Source organism: Agelaius phoeniceus, chromosome 6, assembly GCF_051311805.1.
Source record: "Agelaius phoeniceus isolate bAgePho1 chromosome 6, bAgePho1.hap1, whole genome shotgun sequence".
In the NCBI taxonomy this organism is placed as follows: domain Eukaryota; kingdom Metazoa; phylum Chordata; class Aves; order Passeriformes; family Icteridae; genus Agelaius; species Agelaius phoeniceus.
In genome coordinates this window covers 53,188,162-53,211,478 of record NC_135270.1, presented here as the reverse complement: position 1 = coordinate 53,211,478, position 23,317 = coordinate 53,188,162, and the positions used below count along the sequence as shown (strand labels likewise).

At 34.1% G+C, this 23,317-nt stretch overlaps 1 protein-coding gene across 4 annotated transcripts in view; it reads right to left on the bottom strand.

Moving 5' to 3' along the window:
• PPP2R5C (protein phosphatase 2 regulatory subunit B'gamma) overlaps nt 1–23,317 on the bottom strand; it is a 71,611-nt gene continuing 48,294 nt past the window's right edge. For all 4 annotated transcript variants that reach the window (XM_054635883.2, XM_077180712.1, XM_054635885.2 and 1 more), the window contains 13 exons: nt 22,523–22,722; nt 17,318–17,428; nt 16,604–16,696; nt 16,373–16,503; nt 13,817–13,876; nt 13,352–13,460; nt 12,201–12,254; nt 10,298–10,468; nt 9,620–9,747; nt 7,970–8,071; nt 6,032–6,104; nt 3,616–3,732; nt 1–2,923 (listed from right to left, as the gene is read on the bottom strand). In XM_054635883.2, coding sequence (XP_054491858.1) covers nt 2,792–2,923; nt 3,616–3,732; nt 6,032–6,104; nt 7,970–8,071; nt 9,620–9,747; nt 10,298–10,468; nt 12,201–12,254; nt 13,352–13,460; nt 13,817–13,876; nt 16,373–16,503; nt 16,604–16,696; nt 17,318–17,428; nt 22,523–22,722 — 1,481 coding nt within the window. In that variant the 3' untranslated portion in view covers nt 1–2,791. The remainder of the gene's footprint in view (nt 2,924–3,615; nt 3,733–6,031; nt 6,105–7,969; nt 8,072–9,619; nt 9,748–10,297; nt 10,469–12,200; nt 12,255–13,351; nt 13,461–13,816; nt 13,877–16,372; nt 16,504–16,603; nt 16,697–17,317; nt 17,429–22,522; nt 22,723–23,317) is intronic.

The following is a 23,317-nucleotide window of genomic DNA, read 5'->3' as shown; positions in this document are numbered from 1 at the left end:
TAAAATTCACATGTTCTTTATTTGTCCATATAATACACCTTTTTTTTTTAAGTTTTAAAATTAGATAAAAGCATATTAAATGGCAGGTGTATGAAGTTCTTCAGAAACAATGCCAGAACAAAAAATTGAATTACAAAATGTTAAAAAATATGTAGGTACATTTGAACTTAACATTCCACTAACGTATAATGTTACAGATATTGTCTAATGAAAAATAATTGTGCCACTTACCTAATTTTTGCTGTTTCTAGGAACTTTTTATTCTGTACATAGGACGATTCTGTACAAAATATGAAGTCTACATTTTTATTACTTATTACCATAAAACAAGGTACAATGTATGTACAATATTAAAATGAAGCCATACTAAAGCCACACTAAAAAGACACTTGTAATATTACTTTCGACATTCCTGATGTACAGGTGTAATTTTGGAAAATGGGGGAAGGTATCAGACAGAACTTTATGAAGAACAACAGTCACCAAAATTCTACTTTAATTTTTCTTTTTATTTTGGATGTATTAGTTTTAGAATTGTTTAGTACAAGATTATACGAAATATATAAATATTGATAACAAACATGCTAAACCATTAGTGATGGTAAGATTTTGGAATATTGCCTAAGCAAATGTTCGGTGACCCAAAATTTCAAATATGCCTTTATAGAGAACTTGAAGCGTCTAAATTACCACAATACTTCCCTTTTTGGTGAGTGTTTATCTTCAATAAAGAATAAAAATAAAATCTAGACAGTGAAAGATGTTCTTATACGTTGAGTATCACACAATCAATCAAACACTGATATACAGTTGGGTTTTTTTCCCCCCCTTGGATAACATAAGAATAATTCCTTTCAGCAATCTCTTGCACAGACATACTGAACACCCAAAATCAAAGGTAACTGATAATCTACCAGCTAAAGATGGAAGTTCAAACAATGGTATATCAAAATACAGAGACGTTGCTTTACACAATTAAAAAAGCACCCTTTTTCCCTCAAAAGTAGAAGGCATCTTAAACTGTTTTCATATAGTTTATCCTAATGGTAAAGCATTTTCTTTTTCAAGTTTTACAGGAAATGTTTTCAGACACAGTGGACATTCCACTTAAAGGTTGGGTTGGTCTTTAAATTTAGGTGTTGTAAGCCAATATTTACCACTCACAATTTTCTTCCAATAGACAATGTAACAAATATTGGAAATTGAATGTTAAATGCAACCAACGAACAGCAGGCACTACATCTGCACAAGGTTACTATGAATGTCTGCTTTGAGCAATACTTTTTTTTATGGATGCAGGAGATGTTATACTTCCTTAAAAAGTAAAACAAAACTATTTTTAAAGAAGCCACGTTTTTTATCTCTTTATGCATCAAGACATTAAACATTAAGTTATATCATGTTACTGCCAGAGACAAAAGAAACTAATCACCCATTTAGAATAGCAGAACACATTTCAAACAGCTTGTAAGCAGGATAAGTAAGTCAAAATACTGGCCACCCTGAGAGAAATCAAATATTGAAGACAAAGCACTATATTTTAAAAGAGATTTTCCTCCCGTGCTTTTCCATCTACAACAAAAAGCTCATTACATGCAAGTAATCTTGTGGAATATATAGCAGCATTTGAAGATCATCAGCAACTCAGATGCATTTTCAGTTCACTTGTGAGGTGTATTTGCAGCACATGTGCTCTTTACAACAACAACAAAAAAATATTTTCACGGTAAAATTATGGTCACTATCTCCTCAGCTCTTAGACTCATTTAAAAAGAAGCAGAATGGAATTCAAGAGCCTGTTCTTTTTTTCTTTTTTAAATTTTAATAAGCTTATGATGTTGTGTTCATCTTTCAGATAAAAACTGATGCAACTGAAATCACACATAATATCTGCCACAGAATATTGAACTCCTAGAGCCCAAGAAAAATGCTGAGTATTAAAAGCTCAGATAAGGGAGAAAACAGTGAAAGAATTATTTTATTGACTTGAAAAAAATTAAAATGAATTTTTATATTCAGTCTGTTCCCAGTCATAGTAAACAAATTTTCATTTTAGGAAAAATTCTTCTACCAGTTCGTATCTGGAATACTGGTGCCATATTACACACTAAAGACTGGAAGATATGGCTTTAAATATACATGAAGTATTAGGATGTGGTATATATAGATATATATATCTTTACCCTAAGCAAAAGAGAAATGAATTTACAGAATTCTTAGAAATGAATGACTGAGGATTGTCATGAATGTTACCAGTTTGTAAGCCATGTTTTATAATACGAAAGAATAACTGTATTTTCAAAACTGCTGGTATATAACAAGACAGCAATAATGTTGAAACAACTGTAAAGCTGAGAAATCCTAGAAAAAGTTTAATATTTATATCTGAAATAATTTTCCTTCTGAAAACACACATTTATCATTAGTACCAACTATTGGTCATTCACTTATTTAGATGGAAAGATTTTATGGAACGTTTTTCTCAAATGTGACTATAAAAACTGCATGTTATCAGCTAGTTGGTACTATGACAACACCTCCAGGAAATTGTGTCCACTTGATTATAGTCAACCCAATATTCTGCAAATGGAACTGGGTAATTTACCATTGTTTGAACTACTAATCTTGAGCTGCATACTCTATTAAGTTATTGCCTACAGAAATGGGTTGAAGAAAGCTTTGACTTTGTGTGTAACTGATTGGTATGGCACAAAAAATTAAGTTCTACTGTAGAACTGAGTCCAGAAAAGAAAACAACTTTTCCTCCAAAATAAAATTTCACTGTAATAGTTTAATGCCCATCATGTGATATTAATTCATCAGCTCTGCAATGTGATTCCAAGGCTTTCATGGTATAGATATCCTGAGGCAGTTCTGACTTGCGTCGCACAAGAGGACGATCTTTTTTCTGATCTTTTTGTGCCTGAAATAAAAATACAACCAAGTTAGCCAAACATACTAATTACTAAACATTACTTAAGAGTACTTCTTGCACATCAGTATACTCACTTACAGGAAAAGAAATAAAAAAATCTCTGGAAAGAAGTTTATACTTTCTCCTCTTTACCCCACCATCTATGCAGTTTCAAGTATTAATACCAATTTTTTTGCTAAGAGGAAAACTAGAAACAAGTATGAAATTCTCAGCTATTAACAATCATGACATCACTACCATTTTACCAATGCTCTCTCAAAACCAGACAATATTCCTAACAAAGTACCTTTGACTTTATAATGGTGTTTTTATGTAGTTCCCATGTCTGGCTCACCTACTCTAATTTGCTTGTTTATTTTTTTTTTTCCTATAAACAAGTCCTTATTAAAAATTGCCTGGCTTTTACTCAGCCATTTATTTATTGGCACGTAAATCACAGTCCAACAAAGTTTCTAAGAAGAAACCTTAAAAGAGACTATGTAGCAGATTCACAGGCATTAGAAACATAACACTACTTCTGGCTGCTAGACTATCATTTGAAAGTAGCAGCCCTGCTGAAGCCTATTACAATAGAACAAATGGTTATGAGGCTGAAAATACAAGCCAAGTTCATGATTAACAGTCACCTAAAGAAATTAATTAATAAATTGGAGCACTTTGCTATCTCCACAAGGCTTTACCTGACAAGCCTCTTCTTTCACTGTCTTTTTCAGCGTCTGCAAATCTTCAATTAAAGGCCCGTCTGTTTCCATTGCAACAGGACTGTTCAGCAAACTCGTGTCACTGTATGTTGGGTACTAATAAAATGCAAAACGTTAAAATAATCATTCTTAGTCACAATAACGAAACACTAGGAGTGTATTTGAGCATTTGATTGATATGACTAGTTATTTGAGATTAACTTCAATATTTTATGCATCCAGGGATTAAGTAACAGATTTTAGAATTGAACTCCAATACTTTCACACTTGGCAGAAATATCCTGCTGAAAAATACAATCAGCATTAAAAAAAAAAGATGGTTTGATTATCTGAGTCTCAATTTCAAAATACTCAGATTTTGTCAGTATTGCATGTCTACTTTGGCAATCTGAAACATTATTAATACATTCTCAAGTGCTCTGTGAACAATATAGTAATCCAAACACAATCATTTTACTTGCTGCTGCAATTTTGTGTTGGAAGAAAAAATACACTGTTAAAAGACCAAATATACCTAATATACATTTAATATGATTTCAAACAAAAAAGCCTCTTTTCTGTCTTTGGAAAGAAAACATTTATAAAAGTACTTTAGGAATTAAAAAACCCCAAAATCTTTGTTGCCCAGTAATCTCAATACATCAGATCTTATTTTATTTCAGATGAGGTGTATATAGTTTTGAATTCAGAACTTATTTATATGCACACACAGACCTTTTTATCAGTTTTTCCTCATAAATATTTTGGTATCTGAGTAATAACTAATAACCAGGTACCAATAACTCAATGCAAATGAGAAAAAATTAAAAATAAACCCCTAACAGCAAGAATTTAACAAATATAATGATTTAAAATCTTAAATGGTACTTTTGTGTCACGCAGAATCAGGAACAGGTCTGAATAACAAGAATCATCAGTTATTAGACAAACTGAAAAGTTAATAGACATTTCAGGAAAAAAGAAACTCCTAAAAGTCCATTATCTAGAGCACTAAAAAAAGCATTTATATCTTTATGTCAAATTCAGTGGAGCATTCAGTAATTTGTTTTTTAAATTTCTTCCAAATATTAGCTTTCTTCAAGCAGACTATGCAGAACATACTGTATATGGGTGGTGTTAACCAGTATCAGAAAATGTATTTACAAAAAGTTCCTTAGAAAGAAAAGGAAATTGATACTGTAGAACTCTGAATTTTTCTGCAACTCAATCCACTTATTTAGCTAAACAGGTAATAGCTCATCATTTGTGATAGCAAGTGACCATGTATATCAAATTCTCTTCAAGCAATGCTTTTGTATGACTTATGTCATTAGAGAAATGTTTCATCGGTGGAAGTCAATTATTGCATTCATATGAATAGTCCTTTCTGAGACATTTAATTGATTTGTTGTCAACTGACATTTTATTAATTTTAATAGATTTTACTTAAGCAGTTTAGTAATTGCTCCCTGGCAAATAATCCAAGAGGAAAAAAACATTTACGAATTTCCTCTTCTTAGAAAAAGAGATTACCTCATACTTTCTGTTTTAAAATAGCACTGAGATCAGGAAGTGTCCCACTTCTGTTTACAGAGTACCATTTCTCCCTCTTCCACCACTTTAAACTCAGCTAGATGGTTTTGGAAATATACAGTACATGAAGTTTCTTGCCACAGTATAATAGAATTCTGGCTGCGAAGTAATTTGAATGTTTGGAGGTTTTTTGTTCATATGACTGAGCTGAAAGAAAACTGGCAGCAATCTCCAAGGAAGTGAAGGGGGTGTGGGGGGGATCCAAGCCAAACCATTTCCTTCTCCTGTAATTTCAACATCCAATGAATAGTCTAAAGCACCTTTGTTTCGTTATCATAACTGAGCCACATCATTAATGCTGGACAGGATGGTTCCTGCAGGAAAGACCTGAGCAGCAGGTTCACCTTCACCAGCAGAGCAGCCCAGTGCAAGTATGGGAACAAATGCACCAGACAAGAAGGTACAGTATTAATCCATCTGACACAAAGGAAAACTGACCAGTCAAAACTCACAGTTTGCAGAAAGATCTCTTTTGTAATATATTGTTTGCAAAACAGCTTTTCAAGAGAAACCAATTATGGCCTCTCTATATTTTTCCATAATTTTGCACAATAACTTTTCAAACTGCAATACGGTATAAGTCCTATTATAAGGAAAGGAAAAAGTGCTTCATATCATACTTTTGAGAAATCTTTTTTTAAAAAAAAATAATTACTTGCACAAGAGAAAGGTTACAAATTTGAAAAGTACTTTTATTGTGTATCTTTCATAATACAGTTGGTGAAATTCCTTTATTTCCATGATCAGTCAGATCTGTTTCTCCCACTGGTATTTAACAAAATTAGAGTATTTAAACATGATCATGTTAATCTTTTCTAAATACCTGGGGATTTGATTTGGCTAGATTTTCTATTTTAACCCATGCTTCTTCCCGCTCCTTCAATTTTAGCTTCTCTCTGGAAAAAAAAAATCATATAGAAGTAAAAGAATTCAACAAAATAAATTATTTAGCTATACCTGTTTGAGTCTACTGTCCAAAAAACTTGCATCATATCCATACCCCATCATCTCAAAGCAACATTAAAAGGGAAAAACCTCAAGATTTTCTCATGAAAGCAACAAACCAGATGATACCAGCTTATCTTTAGCACATGTACATTGTTAAAAGTAAAAATTAAAACTGGAAGAAGTTTTGATCTAGGCTGAAAGCATATTTTTGTTTTATTTCTAATATTAGAATGCTATATTGGTAAATAAGAAGTTGATAATTGACCATGAAAGGGCAGATTTTTACTTGTCAGCCCAATGGCTTCAGGTAACAGGTTAAGGGAAAAGGCACCAGAGATATTTGGAATTGAACTCTAACAGAGAAGTACCCAACAAAACCTTGCTCATCCTAGGGAGTAGCAAGCCCAGAGCGATGATATAAATGTGGGTTGGTTTTTTTGTTTTGAGTTTTTTTTTTAACAAAGTAGAAAAAATTTGTTTTCTTATGCCTAATGCAATTTGAAAATGTAAAATCTAGGGTTTGTTTTCCTTTCTTTCTTACAAATAAACATCTTCTTGCAGAGACTAGAATGATCACCTGTCTTTGAAGGCCGGTAGAATTTAAAAGAATTTTGAACTAAGAGTGCTAAAAGTGCTCTCAATGCACAGAGCAGATGATGTCAAGAAAAAAAAGGAAGAGCAGTTATATCCAAGCATATCCACAATTTGCCTCCAGCTCTCAATTAAATTAATTCAAGATGGGAGCTAGGAACCCTTCAAACATTCCCTTTTCAGTTCTTATGTGGTGGGAGATTTTTTACTTTGGTTTTGTGTTGCTAGCTCATCACTCAGCACTCTGCTTTAGTTCACACTCAGAACATCACCCAAAAATGTTGTAAAAAAATCAGAAAATATTTGATTTCTCATTTAAAAGGGGTTCCACTTACTTGCAATCAGGAAAAAGAGAATTACAGTCTTTTTTTGAAGAGCCAATGCTCATATTTTGTCATCTACAAACACACAAACCTTAAAAATTTGATACAGTACAAAATCATTTCTTCTTGAATTCTAATTGGAAACTTCAAAACTTGGACAAATCAAGCTACATTGAGAATCTGTACTACTTCCAGTATACCAGTTTAAAATAGGTATATAATCTGAACCACTACTTGAAAGAATTCCTGATTACTTTGAAATTTAAAATAAAATTCAAATCCAGGTATTCTATATCCAGTTAGTGGGTAGGTACTAACCCACTTCTGCTAGTCTACTAACTGCTTCCAGCCCCTAAAATGAGACCCAAACCACTTCATTTCAGCAGGATTCTTCCATCAAATAAAATCTGTACTAGAGACCTGCACTACAGTAGAATAACCACTTGATTTTAAGTAACTTCTATAATAATATGAAGATATGCTAACACACAATGCAATGCTGAAAAATACTGGGAAGGTATTCTGGGACAGAGTGAGTGACAACATGAAAGGAAATAACACTGGGTAAATAAAGCATGCAAAAATAAACACAGGATGTGAACTAAACTGTTCAACAGATTCTCTACACTGGGCTCCACCATTACCAGATTGTCCCTCTCCAAAAAGTTAATTTTTAGGAAGATGGTGACCCCAGAAGTATTAGGTCTAAGCCTACATGAGATGCCTTATTGTTACAAAGATTTACAATTCACATATAACAAGAAGTTTCAGCAAGTCAGCTTTGAGACTGCTGGAATCAAATGGGCAACTTCCCACTTAAGACACAGTGGTTTTTCAGAGCTAAAGCTCTCTGAACAAATTACTCAAGAACAGACAGACACACTGACATGAAAACTTACTTCAGTTTTTCTGCTTTAAATTGCTGTGTGCAGTCATCGAACAGTTTTTGGTTCATCTCCATGAAGAGTTTCAGAGCATTGTATATCAAGCCATGTATTGTCCTATAAGTAAAACTTCTGGTTGAAACTCAGAGTACTTTAAACTTTGAAATCTACTTTTTCTGGTCAACAGTAGCCAATAGCCTACATAACTGGAAAATTACATCATTTCAGAATAAGTGGAAATAAAATTAATTAGTGGAAGTTTCAATTTACCCACAAGAGGCCTAACACAAATACTAGAATTACCAACTTTGAATGAAGTTTTCTTACTCTGCAGTTCTACTCATCACTTACACTGCTGACATTTGAAGTTCACTCTTAATACTACATGTATCAATCAATACAGGCCTAGTTGTGAAATTTAGTAGCAGACACTAATCCCATAAGGGTTAGTAGAGAAAATGCAGTATGGCATTACAGATCTTGATGTAAGTAACTTACTGGCAACTGATAAATTGAAGAAAAAAAGAGATAGTAATTAAAAGGAGTGCAAAAAAGACCTCATTCCTTTTGAAAATTGCCACACAGCAACAGCACTCAGTTCAATGCAATTACGCCAGAACTCTTAAGAAATGTGTTAGAAAAGTAAAGTTGAAAACATCACAAAAATTACACAAAACCAATCTGCTTTATAAGGCACTTTTACAGATTAATTTACAGCTCCAAGCTATAATGTACTGCTGCTCAAAAAGCAATCTGTTAAATGATTACTTTGTATTGTATTTGGAGTTACAAGTAAGAGTGCAGCTGTACTGGTAGCACGACTTTTACTCAGAATAAAATGAATGCATGACCTTGAAAGTCAGAAAAAAAATAACCAACAGCAACCCACATTTACTATGTATAATTGCATCACTGAATTGGAATTTTATTAATGAGTACATTATCTGTTACTGCTTGCACCCAGTGACAGTAAGCAACCACTTTAACATCACTTTATTTTCCATTTCTTTCCTAGTGTTTAATTGCAGACTGATTACTCATTCTTGGCCAGCTCATCAGCAGTCCTCAATTCACAGCTAGAGCCAGACTGGGATACTGTCACCATCCCAGCAGTTGCACAATAGCTCAAACAAAGAGGCACTTTACAATGGAACAGCTGCAGAAGGGAACTGACCAGGACTGTTTTCATGCGTAAGTACTACGTTATTGTGGGGGAAAAAGTGAAAATAATCAATGGAGAAAGAAGAAAAAAGCAGTAAACAAAAAGAAAATAAAAAGAAGGGGAAAAAATTCTACAACATATTTCACTAGAATGCAGAAGAAATGCAGATCAGCAAATAGGTTAGTGATCAGAAATCAAAGTTAAGTCTTTAGAAGTATCTGAACTACAGATGAATGCCAAATTTGCTCCATATTTATAGAAGAATGTCATGGATTAGATGCACTAAAACACTCTTTCTTGTTTAATTAAAAAAGGGAAAGCCATCTTCCATAGTTCTAAATACTTCCTCAAAATTGACAACAACAGTCTTTTTATCCAGCAACTTCAATGTCATGGAATAAACAGCTCAACACACTGTTAAACTAGCAACTCACAGATCCAAACTCTTCAACCTACAACTACACAGAAGTGAAGTAGCAGAAATTTGTACAAGTGTTTCTTACTTATTCCAATGCGTCTTTGAATTCCGGTACAAGGATGGAAACATGATGGGTAAAATCTTTGCTGCATTATCACTGATTAAACTCATAATATATTCATTATTCCAGTAGTATAATGCTCGCTCTGCAACCTAAGACAACATGAAAAAAGGAAAACTTCTTCAATCTCTTACAGAGCAAATAATTATAACATTTGGCAAATATAAGGGAAAGGTAAAAAAAGTTGCAAATCAGACTTGGATTTTTTAGTGCTAATGTGAGTCATGGAGCTGATGGAGAGACAGAAAAACTGCTTTTTACCTTGCTAGGGTCATGATTCAATCTATAACCCATGAACTCTGAAATTCAAGCAAAGAAATACTTCCAAAAGAACCAGTATTTGTAGAACTTGTATTACAAGTAATGAAATGCAAACACTATACTGAAAGGGTTCAGGTACTTCTGGAAACACTGAGTTTTTCAGCTTTTTTATGGTAAGCATAACACTGAAGTGAATCTCCCAAAATGAATGCACATACTGCACTCCTGAGAACAAACAGTAAAACTAATGTTTGGATCCCTGCAACTTGACATAGAATTGAAGACTCCTTTGCAACAAATAAAACTCATTATGGTGAATAATACATTACAAGTCTGCTTTACAAAGATTCTGCTATCATTATACATGCAGTAAATACAGACCTGAAAGTGTGGACTGGACACACATTTGGCTAGCTGTCTGAAGAGAGGTTCCATAACTTTAACAAATTCAGATGGCTCAATAACATCTAAAATTTCTTCTAGTTCATTTAAAAACATGACTTCTTTTGGACTGTGAGTCTTTGGCCAGTATTTCAGCAGTGCCATTACCACCTGTAGAGACAAAGATAAAATAATTTCATGATAATTCCACTTTACCTTGAACTCAATTATAATGCATTAATACGTCTGGTATTTTAAGCAGAACACAAAAGTCATGATTTCTTGTCCCATGTAACAGTAGTAATCAGACATGGTTTAGTGTCACAGAAATAACTGTTAATAGGTCCAAAATCACTTCTTCAGAAAACAATGTTATATGTCTGTAAGATATGTTCAAAAATAATAATCATAATACTAGAGAGAAAACCTAACATCCAACTTAATATGATCAAAGTACACACTTGCTACTACATTATCAGGAAAATTACCTGCCACTTAAGTGACAGCAGCTTTAAATCTCTACCTTCTTGGGGATGCAATCCAAAACTCAAGCAATTAAGTTCTATCAATATATTTTAACAAAATATTTATTATAAATGCCTGAATTACAGGTGACCAACTATTCTAGGTATGTTGCTCTTAAACTTTGATGTGACTATAATCTTACTATAATCTTAGTCTTAACTTTCTTCATGATTAATAAACTATTTACCCAGCTTGCTTACCTAGCAAACCAGGAACACTCAAAACACCATTCTGTGATTCTATGATTTTTAAATATAAAAGCTGTAAGCAGTAATTATTATCATCAGTGACAAGACAACTCTGAGAAATAAGTGCTTCTTTCAGGTATATATTATTCAATCATGAAAGCAGACATTATGTCCTCAATTAAGCCTTGGTTAATATACACAGATTTTTAAAAAACAAGATACCAAAAAGTCTCATGTGACAATTATAAAGGGAAGCAAAGACCAGGATCTTTTGAAGAGGAAGTCAGTACTTTGCTGATGTGTGCGCTAAGTTTTTAAAGAAAGTTGTAATCACATACTAATTTGGGATCAAAAAAGGAAACAAACCTGGTTGCAATATTAGTTCTAGATTTCTGGATTCCTACTAGGAAATATGCAACATCCTATCTGATGCTGGAAGAAAGCTAAGAAAACAAGATCTCATCTAGTACAAATGATAGAATGCCTGACATCTGCTATCTTATTAAATATCAAAAGCTCCAGCTAGGAGTGAACTCCTGCTCAGGTCTATACTTCCATTTGTTTCAAGAAATCCCATTTCCATTTTACAATGGAAATGGCCATAATCTAATAATGTGCACTTTCGTTAGCAGCAGTTGTTTTATTGATCTACTGATTAAACAGATTAGTTCTTACTTACTTGATATGGGGTGTAATGAAGCAAACCACTAGATACTATAGAGGACAGCTAAAACTATTCATCTCTGCAATTAAGTGCAGCCAGACCAAAGCCTGGTTTTGTCCAAGGCTGGTAGACATGAACAGGATCTGATTCAAAAGCCTTGCAATAGGTAGCTATGTGTCAGAAGTCTCTGTTCCACTGTAAATCTATCTCTGAACAGAGCACAGTTCAAGCAAGCTAATTTCTGACTAAACTGCTTCTAGATCCACCATCTCCTGTCTGCTCAGCCAGAACAAAATAAGCAGAATAAAATCTGTCTCTTCATAAGACCTGTACTAATAATTTTGTTTTAGATATTCTGAACGACTGCTGGAAAAAACTAAACTTGATAGATCAAAATGGTTAAATATTTGACTCAAATATAAACAATTACAAATAAATAGTTTGATCCCCAAACCTCCTTAAACAGTCTACAGATGTAAGGTGCGTTAATATTTCAAAATATGCAATAATAGAAAGATAAACTTACCGGTTCTGTAAGTGTGCTGTCCTTTTCTAAAAACTGAACTACACAGTATGCCAGCTACAGTAAAAGAAAAAGAGTTTTATTAATTCTCACCATGAAACTGAACACATTTTGAAGTCACTAGCAGAAGTCAAGAATAATTTTGAATGCTTCAAAGAAAATACAAGTTTCTTCTGTAATTAAAAAAATTTAAAATTTAAAAACCTATTTGGCAGACAACTTAAACAGAAGGGTAAATAGGTTTTAGCAATTCTTTCCAACCTTTGCAAGTGTGTCCTCATCTTTTCTTGTGTTATAATGTAGATACACATGATGATGCTTCCTTTTTGGACCCAGTACTTTGCATTTCATCACACTTCATCTTTTCAAATACAGGATTTAAAAATCATGACCTTGTCCTATAGAGTGCTTTCCACTCAATAACATTTTGGTGTCCTGTGCTGATTTAGTAAGTATATTCTATTTCATAACCTAAGTTAGATAGAAGTGCATTGAACAGCTGTAAATCTTGAGATTTTAAAATATATTAAATATATTAAAAATCTTGAGATTTTTAAATACATCACAATGATCACTAATGATAACTATGCCCATCAATGTAACTGATGGATTAAAAGCATGGTACAACTCAGGAGACCCCTTTTTTCTACGTACTTCTGAAAGGATATATTGAATTAAATAATGATGTCCTTGTAAATTCCCAATTCCTTTCAAAACAGGAAATTCAACAAACTGAATTCAGATGAATTGCTTAATGTAATTTAGAATAAAGTGTTTATAGATGACATTCATTAAAACCATACTTTTCTGCAATTTTTTATGTCTAAACATTACAGACAAGAAGATAAACAAAAAATGCTGTGTGGATAAATACTAAGAACTCTCACATTAACCAACTACTACATATGTTTCATCTATAAACACTACAGTGCTTTTAAAAAGGGTATTATTGCATACACACATGTTTTCTTTTTAATTTTTCTATCAGCAAGTCAAGCATTACAGACATATGTGTTGAGTAATTTTCCCCAGGCCGGTTAGCAAGGAAGTTTTGGAGCTTAGAACTGAATTTACAGCAGACTTACTCAAGTCCCCCAACCTCTTCAAGCAAGCTTACTTAAACACTAGTAAGAAAAACACTAAGTAAAATTTACCTGTGGATGGTAGACACTGAGTGATTTCACTTTGTGCAATGGTAACAAAACCTTCAATAGGAATATTTTGTGCTCTTCTTTTAATGGTAAGGCAAATCCATTAATTATGCTGCCGGAGAAAGAAATTAAAAATAAAGATCAGTAATTACATGGAAGTTCGCACTAATTGTGCAGGATATACAAAAATTCTTGGACTTGTTTTCTAATATTTACAAATGAATAGAATAGTCAGATCAATCTCTGTCCACACCTTAACCAAGTTTTAGAGCTGTCTCAAGTTCTTCTTCCAAGCTGCACACAACTATACCTACAGCTGAGACGTGACAAAAATTGTCATGTCCCAAAACATCCCCACAAGGTTCAAGTTTTTTCCGTGTTTCTACAATCTTACACAAAATCCCCTTAATTTTTTGAAGTCTACTCTTAAAAGCAAGTGAGTTAAATGAAATGAAATCTACAACTTACCTTCCCAGTATTTCCAGTAATTCTGCTATGCCATTGTGATGTTCTGTTTCATAAATAAACCTAAATAAATGAAACATTTTATTGGTTTACTGCTGAAGAGAGATACAAATCTAATACCATCTATCATTACCCAAATATTTCAGTCACTCAGTAAAAGAAAAAGCAGAGAGACACAATGGAAAAGAAACTTTGTGGAAACAAAAATCAGTAGCACACCCAGCTGCTTTCAAGCTTCACACCTGCTTGCTCTTTTCTCTCACATTTAACAAAGCAGCCTACACTCAAGCTTCTCCCAACACTCATACTTTATGCCATTTTAATAATGCAAAACTGAACACAGCAAATAACACTTTAAATATTAAAATAACACAAGAGTATCTGGCACAATTAAACACCATGACTCAACCTTCTATAGCAAATATGCAAGCACAAGGTGTTCAAACAGTTACTACTTCTGGATCTAAAAAGCTTTCTGGCATTACAGATCTCTGTGCATACAAAAGGCTTGCAATAAACAAAGGAAGTCACATTTTCCTGAATCTCCTTTAGACAGAGCACTGTAATTTACTAGGCAGTCACCTTTCAGCCTCCTACACCTGAGTGCAAATTTATTGACAAAGTTCTATGCATGGCTTCAGGTAATTTGCAGAGTTATAAACATTTACACTTAGGAGAAAATAGTTCAACTAATTCGAAAGCATTTTTTAATTTGAAAATTTGTCATAGGTTGACATAAAAGCTACTTTTAATCCAGAATATTTGAAGCGACAGTTTTTAACTCTTAAAGATCCCTTCCATATAATTCAGGATATAATTCCAAGCAAAATTAAACACAGTGATACAAAAAGGTTTGAATTGAAGTAATAGGCACATACAGGTTTCATAATTTTCATAAAAAGTATTTTACTTCTGGGAAAAAATAGATGAACACACTATGGGGAAAGAATTAATGTAATTCTGGTCAATGACTAAAAGACAAATGAAGGTCACACATTTCTTAGGTAAGCACAGTAATAAACTGACAACTTGAAGGTAAAAGTATAACAAAATTAAGTATTTTTAACGTTGTACATATACTTTATGTGTGTACACATACACATCCATTTCACACAGCCCAATTCACTAAGTCAAGGCAAGTTGGAACAACTTCTCCTTGGTGATCATAAACAAATGCACTAGTTTACATTTAGATGCAAAATTTTTAAATGTTGAGCTGCTAAATATTACACAGCTAAGTGAGTTTTTGTCTAAGTTTGTGGTTGGCTTTTCTTTTTCTCCCACAACTTCATAGCTGTGCAAATTATATAATCTCCCATATACATGTCAGACTGAAAACTCTCTTATACAAACTATACGAAGCTGATCTAACTTCCAGAAGATTTCTTAGTCTTTAAAAAACTTAGCACCAGAACTATCTGTATTTGAAGACTTTGCTTTCAGAGATAACGGAAGCAAAGTGCCAGAAATGGCAAATAAAACCACTTTTCAGAAGTGCATATAATGTGCTATGATGTTGTTTTATCATCTGTTCAGATATTTGACCAAATTATGCATTTTGGATTAAATTTACTCAAATCATTGGGAAATTTATTAATGTGTGGGGGAAAAAATCTGCATCTTCAAGATCCACTTGTACTTTTTCCTTGGGATATACTGGCTCTTCACTTGTCCTGTCAAGACTGTCCTGTGAAGTCTACTTCCAGCTGACTGCAAGACAGTACAGGCTCACTAATTATATTAGAGTAGCTCCTCTGTATCCCTTCCAAAGGCTCAGTTGTTACCATAGGCAGCTCCCTCAGCTCCCTCTACAGCTGGTACTGCCCAGTGCCATTCATGATGTGGCGCTGAGGGCCTGGCAGCTTTTTGCTACTTTTTTAAAGAGGTACCACCATACATTCATTGTGGGATGAAAACAGTGGCAGAGAAGGAGCAGAATGTAAAACTGATATACAGCATTATTATTTGTAGAAAAGCAAAGAATATAAGAATGAAAAAAGTCAAACAGGCACCACAATCTTGCATTCACACTAGACATAACAGCAGTAAAAACACACTTCCAAAGACCTTTGGTAATAGAGTGGTTTGTATCAGTGATAATACTAGAGTTCATTCTAGGCAGCAAACAAATATTTCACAAGAGCTCAACTGCACACGTCAATGCTGAGGAAAGAAGAGGTAGCAGACATGTTCCTTTAAGCAAATAACAGATCCCTCAGTCATTCAATTTCAGCCCATTTTCTGCATTATAAAGAACTACACCTTATGAAGGCATTAGTATATTACAAACACTACTATTCCCTCCCACCAAAAAAAAGCCTCCCACAAAGATACCAAACCACCCAGTAAATCATATATTAACTCAAATTTCAGCTGCCAGATATATGCCATAGGCAATACTACCCTAATTTAAATCTCCCAGAGTGGGATTAATTATTATTAGATGTAGCAATATTGAGTATAAACATATTAAGAATTTTAAAAATTGCTAGCAGTGTCTTGGAGTGTTTTAACTGCATACCTGATCACATGTACCATAATACAAAGATACTGACATACCTATAAAATATATTATTAATTTGTTTCCGGATGTAAGCTCTTAAGCCTAAGAATTTCCCATATATTCTGTGTAGGGTTGTTTTAAGAAAATCTCTTTCACGTGGATCTTCACTGTCAAAGAGCTCTAAAAGCTGAAAAGAGGGGAAAAAAGATGCACTTTAACTGAATCTAATGCATTGTAAAAACAATTTAGAGCTTGAAGTTAAAAAAAAAAATATTTTTTTACCTCACCTGTAATACAAACTTCTGATCAATATATTTCTTAGCTATATTAGGTTGAAAATCTGGAGATTCTAAAAACCTTAAGAAAAATTCATAAACAAGCTGGAAAAAATAAACAACAAAAAACCCAGGATTAGTCTTTTAAACAAGAACCATTTTATAAGCATCACATTACTAAAATTGCTGATTAGTTGCTCAGAACTGCAACATGTTTTTAGTTATGTTTATCTAAATAACACACAGTAAAAGCTTTGCTCTTGTTCTCCTGACAAATTACAAGAACTTGAGGTTATTTAAACTGCAGAAATTCTGCTGAGCTCCATCACTACACTTTACTCAAGTGACACACAGTCATCTAATATTTATCATGCCCAGAAGTCCATGTTCTAAGAAGTCTCTGTTCTCCTCTGTTTGTCATGATACCTCTGAAAGCTAAAGCTGTGCCAGAGCCAGATCAAAGCATTCATAGTGACAAATAGAAGCTCATTTAAAATCTCGGCAGTTACATCTCTACCATAAGAAACCATGAGCCTTTAACCTATAACAACTGATTTTTTAAAAAAAACCCCTCAGTTTTAATTCAAGAAACACATTTTAAAAATTACATGGAAAAGTAACTGTTTTGAGATAAACACATAACATAAACAATTTAGAATAGACAAACAATGAATTTAATGTCAAAATTCTGTTATAGACTGTGATGTTTCAGCCTCCATGAAGTACCTGTAGATGAGGCCATGCAGCTTCTAAGGTTGGTTCATCTTCCTCTGGATCAAATTCTGCTCCCGTTGGATTGGAAGATGGTGGTAATGTTCGAAACATATTAACTGCAAACTGAAATTACATGTGCCTTTAAGAACTCTGAAACAACTGACTGACTAAAAAAATAACTTCCAAGATAGTTTTGGCTAAGAATTCTTTACATCAACTATTTCAATTAACATTTGCAAAAATACATGCTATATAATGCAGTATTTTAAACAGTGAGGAACATTCATGCTTTACATAGTTCTAACTTGGAGAACACTTTTTTATGCTTTGTAAGTACTCTTTGAAGCACAAAACTACTGTCAGGATGTGTTTTATGAGGATACTGCTCTAATCTCTCTACACACAGACATGTATGTAAGCAAATGTATGTAAAATGTTTACACAAACTTTTTTATATATACACACTTCATAAGGCCTTGCAGCAACCTGCAAAAGTGTAAGCCAGAAGTAGAGATGCAAGCCAAAGATAACTCACATCTGTTCTTCTCTGTAAAATACTACTTTCATTTCACATAGCAGTTGCACACATATGGGAACACTTCAAAACCAAGTTTCACAACACCAACCTCCCCAGTGGTATTTCCCTTAAACCGTGTCCATATACCTGACATTACACAGCACCCAGGAGGAAGAACTACCCACCCTCATCCTTTTAACATTTGAATTCTGAATGCCCTGAAAAACATTTAGCATCCTCATGGAAGTGGACTAGTCTGCAAACATGAACTACTTATCAAGTTTGTTGATATAACTGTATTTTAGTGCTTCCAAGTGCTTGTCTACATACAAGGGCCACGGAGAATGTGTACGTCTGTCCTGCCATCTCCCATCTGACAGATGGCTGAGCAGACAGTGGGAGGCAGTATCAAACTGCATCAGCTAAATCTGCAAGGCTTACATTATACTCCTGTGAGGGAAAATACTGCAGAGAATTAAAACTAAAGCTGATATATCTTTATGTTCCCCTTTTTAAAAACATGGACATCAAGTGATTAACCACCTATGACTTCTGTTTAAAAAATATGGTAAAAATTTGCAATAATCAGTCTTCCAAGAAAACAAATCCAGAAAGATCAGACTTGAAATTTAAAACTTGTTGAAGTTGTTAAACAAACAAAAATGGAAGAATAAGCTTATCTAAAGAATTCTTAAAGTCTCAGGCAATCGCTATTAAAAAAAGAACGTCTGGGTCATGTCAGGTGTTAGCAACCAAGTTTTGTACTTTGTATTTTTCAAAACAGAAAACAGATTAAAAACCTAGAGAGTATTTTTTCCATGAGAAATGGAACCAGTGAAGCCTGATGTGATCTATTTTGCATTTTATATCCTTGACCAGCAGAATAGAAAACTGCTTAAATCAAGCTGCAGGATCTTGCATTGAAAGCACAAACCTGAAACTCTCTTGTCCTGTCTCTCGTCTACCCTACTGAGGTTTAGGAAAATTTACAATGAATTAATATCACCGAGTCCTTTACCCATTAAATGGCTGATCTTTTTTCTAACTTCTCAGTCTTGACCAAACAGACAAGACACAATCTGCAAAGCCTGATCTCCTCTAAGGCAAATTTCCCACAGAAGTATAAATAAATACAGCATAACTGAAAAACATTTCCCCCCCCAGCTCCTCCTCCCACCAATAAAATTCCACAAGACCCCCAAACTTATGAAATTAGAGTCTTTATGAACACTGGCCTAGTGTGCCAAAATTCTGTCAGTGCTGCCAGCACTAACAACACTTGACTTCAAAGGACATAACAGGAGGATGGGACAACGAAAAGGGAAAAGAAAACAACCTGCATTTTTATCAGTTCAGGGGCTTTTGCTGTAATGGTAGTCACAAATCCTGCTTTTCTTGTGGCCCATTTCATACAACATGAGAATATTTTCAAGCAAGTAGGCATCAGATACTATGCATTTTCTCCTCCCTTCTGCTGAGCAGCCTGTGTGAAGCTTGATGAGAACAGCTCTGAATGAAGAGGCACATAAACTGAAAGTCTGTGCCTTCTGTATTCATATGAAGAAAGCCAACCTTACATTTAATAGAGCAACAACAGCACACTTCTATTCACAGCAGCCCCTCTTATTCTAGAGCAAAGATAGAGAACACCACATCTGCAATGCCCCTTTGAACACAAAACTAAAAAAACCAACCAAACAAAAAACCAACAAAACCTCAAGCTCACATAGGTATAAATGAGTATGTAGTTCTAATAATGCATGAAAAGTTGCACTGAAAACCATGTCAGTTGCTGAATAAAATTAGATCTGCTCCTATATATGGTATCAATTAAAAAAAATAGTACTACCCTATGTGCTAATGCACAAGAGAATGTTGTTGTAAAGCCCTGCTTTCTGCTACAGCAAGCTAAAAAAAAAGCATTATTATTTTCTAAGTAAGATTCTGAAATGGATGCTTTTCATCACAAAACCCTGAATACATCATGCACATTTAGAAAATTTACTCAGAGATTTGCCTACACATTTTATAGTTTTGAGAAGAAGTACTTAACTATATTACACCTAGGAAATGGAACTTGTATAGCAAGCAGTTAATAAAACATTTCCTTTTTCATCACATCTTTGCTTAGAAATATAAAACAAATTTGAAGGACACATCAGCTGGCTCTTTGAGGAAGAAAGGGAAAATACTCTTGATTCCACTCTGAAAGAAGAACATTAAATCAATTTTAGAAATTAATTTCTCATATCTTTTGAAAAAAAGACTTAGGCTTAACACTAAATTATTAGCTAAGCCACTAGATGAATATATAGCTTAAAGAAAAGATCTTACTATAATTTAGTCCAGGACACCTAAAGTGGAAAAAAAAAGAAGGGTGGAATGGATAGCCATGACATGAGCATTATGACTATAAAGAATAAAGAGGAATGAAATTATAAGGTAAATGTTTATTTTGTCAGAGAGAAAGAATGTTTGAAGCTATGGAAAAGGAAACATTATTTTATTTCTAGTAAACAGACAACTTGTGAAATTCATTGCCCTGCATGACTAAGTAATAATTTAGTAACACCAAACAGAACTTGTACACACACACACACACATATATAGGATGTACACATGTACACAAACAAGTAACCTCCAAGCTGTGAAGTCTGGCAGAATGGCATAGCAAAATCCCAACTTCCCTGCCAACTCCACATACTTTACAAACTGAGAACCATTCTCAAATCTGAATATTTCTTGATCCTCATAATTTTATTGAAAATGCTATTCCTTACTAATATAATTCAGTGGCAGTAGCAGCACATAACTTATGAATGTTTCTTGGAAGAGTTTTAAAGTACATGAAGACATTACATTTATTTTCCTTAAAATTCCTACAACCAATTCAGATATGTCTAAAATTTAGCAAATGTTCATGACAATCTACACATACATGCCTGAAAGAAAGATCATTAACACTACTGGAGAAAGTATACAGTTGTTTGACCAAAGGAAATGACCAAAGGAAAAAAAACCTATCTGAATTTAACCTCAAAATACCAGTCCAGGGGCCTTCATTGACAGTGTCTCTCACAGTGCTGTGTAAAACCAATGCAAGAGAACTCCATACCCTTCAGACCCTTGCAGACAAAAAGCATTTTAATATCACCAAAAGAATTTTCAAACACCGCCTGCTACCAGCAAAACCCTGGCAACCAAGATAGCAGCCAAATTCTGCTGCAAGATTTGTTCAACTGACCAAAGGGCAGACTTGGTTACCATTGGGTACACCTGAAAACAAAGAAAGCATACATTCTCCTCAGTCAAATGTACTCTGGCCACAACTGTTTAGTGGAGAAAGATAATGCAGGCATAGAAAGCACAAGCAATGAACTATGGGCAGTTAAGAACTCTTGCACAAAGCAAGCACCAATGTCTGACATTGGTATTGAAGAACTCATCATGAACTCCACTTTACCCAAAGAAAGTCTCAGCAAGCTTATTCTCTTTCATATCTCTCCTTTCAACAGTGCCAAGTACTCCCAAAGAAGCAATCAATTAGGGAAAAAACCCCAGAGATATAAATAAGTTATCAAAACATGGGAAAAGCCATGATCCCACATCTCCCATTAACCATCCTCAGTGCTTTGGGTACATGTTTGACATCCAGAGTTATGTGTAATCCTCATATTCTCAGAAGTTCTCATGAAAATAACTTCTGTCTCAGTAAACACTTATGGCTGATTTAGATAACAATCTTCATCATAAGCAACATCCTACATATCCTTAGAATCTTTGAAGGAGCTTCAAAGTCTCTGATTTGTGGGAGAATTACTAAATTTGAAGTTTACATTCATGTTAAAGAAGCACTGTTTTCTCAACCCACTGAAAATTCACCCTAAGTTATAAAGCCTTGGGAAACACCATCCTGTTACACACAGTCAAGAGCTTCTTGTAGGCTTATTAGTTAGGAATTTCAAAATATGCCTTCTGTTCTCAGGGTTTTGCAGACAACAGCTACAGAACCCCAACTGCGACTCCAAGCCTCTGGTGTCTGCTCACCACCACGATGAGAGCTGAAAGACTCTGCTGTAATTTTGTGGCCTCCTCTTCTGGAGAGGACTTGCAGACAACAGAAAAATAAGCTAAGTCTAGCTAGCCAGGATTTGGATATTGAAAAGGGAGGGACAATGCAGGTCTGAGTGGCTCACATAACTTGCTCCAGCAGAAACCTCATCTGCCATCCTGTGTGCTTAATAAAGTCTGACTCTCATTCTCACCGCTGAACAAAGTTAGTCTCTGGTACCGAACAGGATTACAAGTGTCAAGCTTGCACATGTGATCTTAATTCTAACCTTCCATTTTTAAAAAATTTCAATTTTACAATTTACATGTCTTTTAAGCAGCTTTGCATATATACATACATATACATATGTATCTATGTATGTATGCATGTATTTAACTTCCCTATTTTTATAAATACAAGATTTTGTTTTTACCAACTTTACCCATCATCTAATTCTGCTTCATATATGTGTCTAGTTTCTGTCTTACAAAAAAGAAATATCAACACTGGCAATAAAATTTCAAAGTCCTGTTACTCTTTTGCAGATGTGCAAACATAGTTGATCTTTTCTAAAGACTTCATCAAAATTTCTTAAGATAAATTGATACAGGTGAAGAAGCAACACAGAATCATAAACAGGAACACTTACCATATGTACTACTTCAGGGTAAATAGGTTCTGTAATCACATTGCGATTGTGTGTGATATATTCTACCATTTCACTTAAAGCTGCTCGTTTTACTTCCTTCCACTTTAGGTCACTTAGTGGATCAGAAACAAAGTCAAAAAGTACACAACATTGTCGTAACTTCTGGATAAAAAGCTTTTCTTGATCCGCTGGAGGAACATCTGAAAAGTGAAAATAATTATACAGTGTTTAATATTTATATTATATTGTAGTGGATACACTGCCCTCCCAATTTTTACTTTGTGAAACACAGGTATAGAAGTGTTTAAGATGATAAGCAAACTTTCTAAATCGTCACACAACTTTCAGGAATATCACATTCCAGAGTATGAACCCCACTGAAATACTCTGTACATATCAGGATGATTTCAAAAATTGCAACAGTGATGCATAACTTGCCCTTGCCAGAAGCAGAAACTGCATGGAAAAAATACATACTTGAAGAAATGCCTGCATATGCTTTGTGTTTTGCTGAAGTAATCCCATGAGCCATTAAAATGACAGATATATGTGAGATTACAAATTATACATAGCAAAAACTTCCAGGATCAGGACTTAAATATCTAGGAAATACTAGATAACTGGCCAGAGGTAAAGAAAGCACTACTATGTTTTGACTGCAGCAAAAACTCGTGTCCAATTAAAATGGCCACACGATTACAGCACGAAGCTTAAGAAATGAAATGTGAACACACCACAGAGAATCTGCCTAAGTTTTTACCATAACACATTTTATGTTTCTGCATAATGACTTTT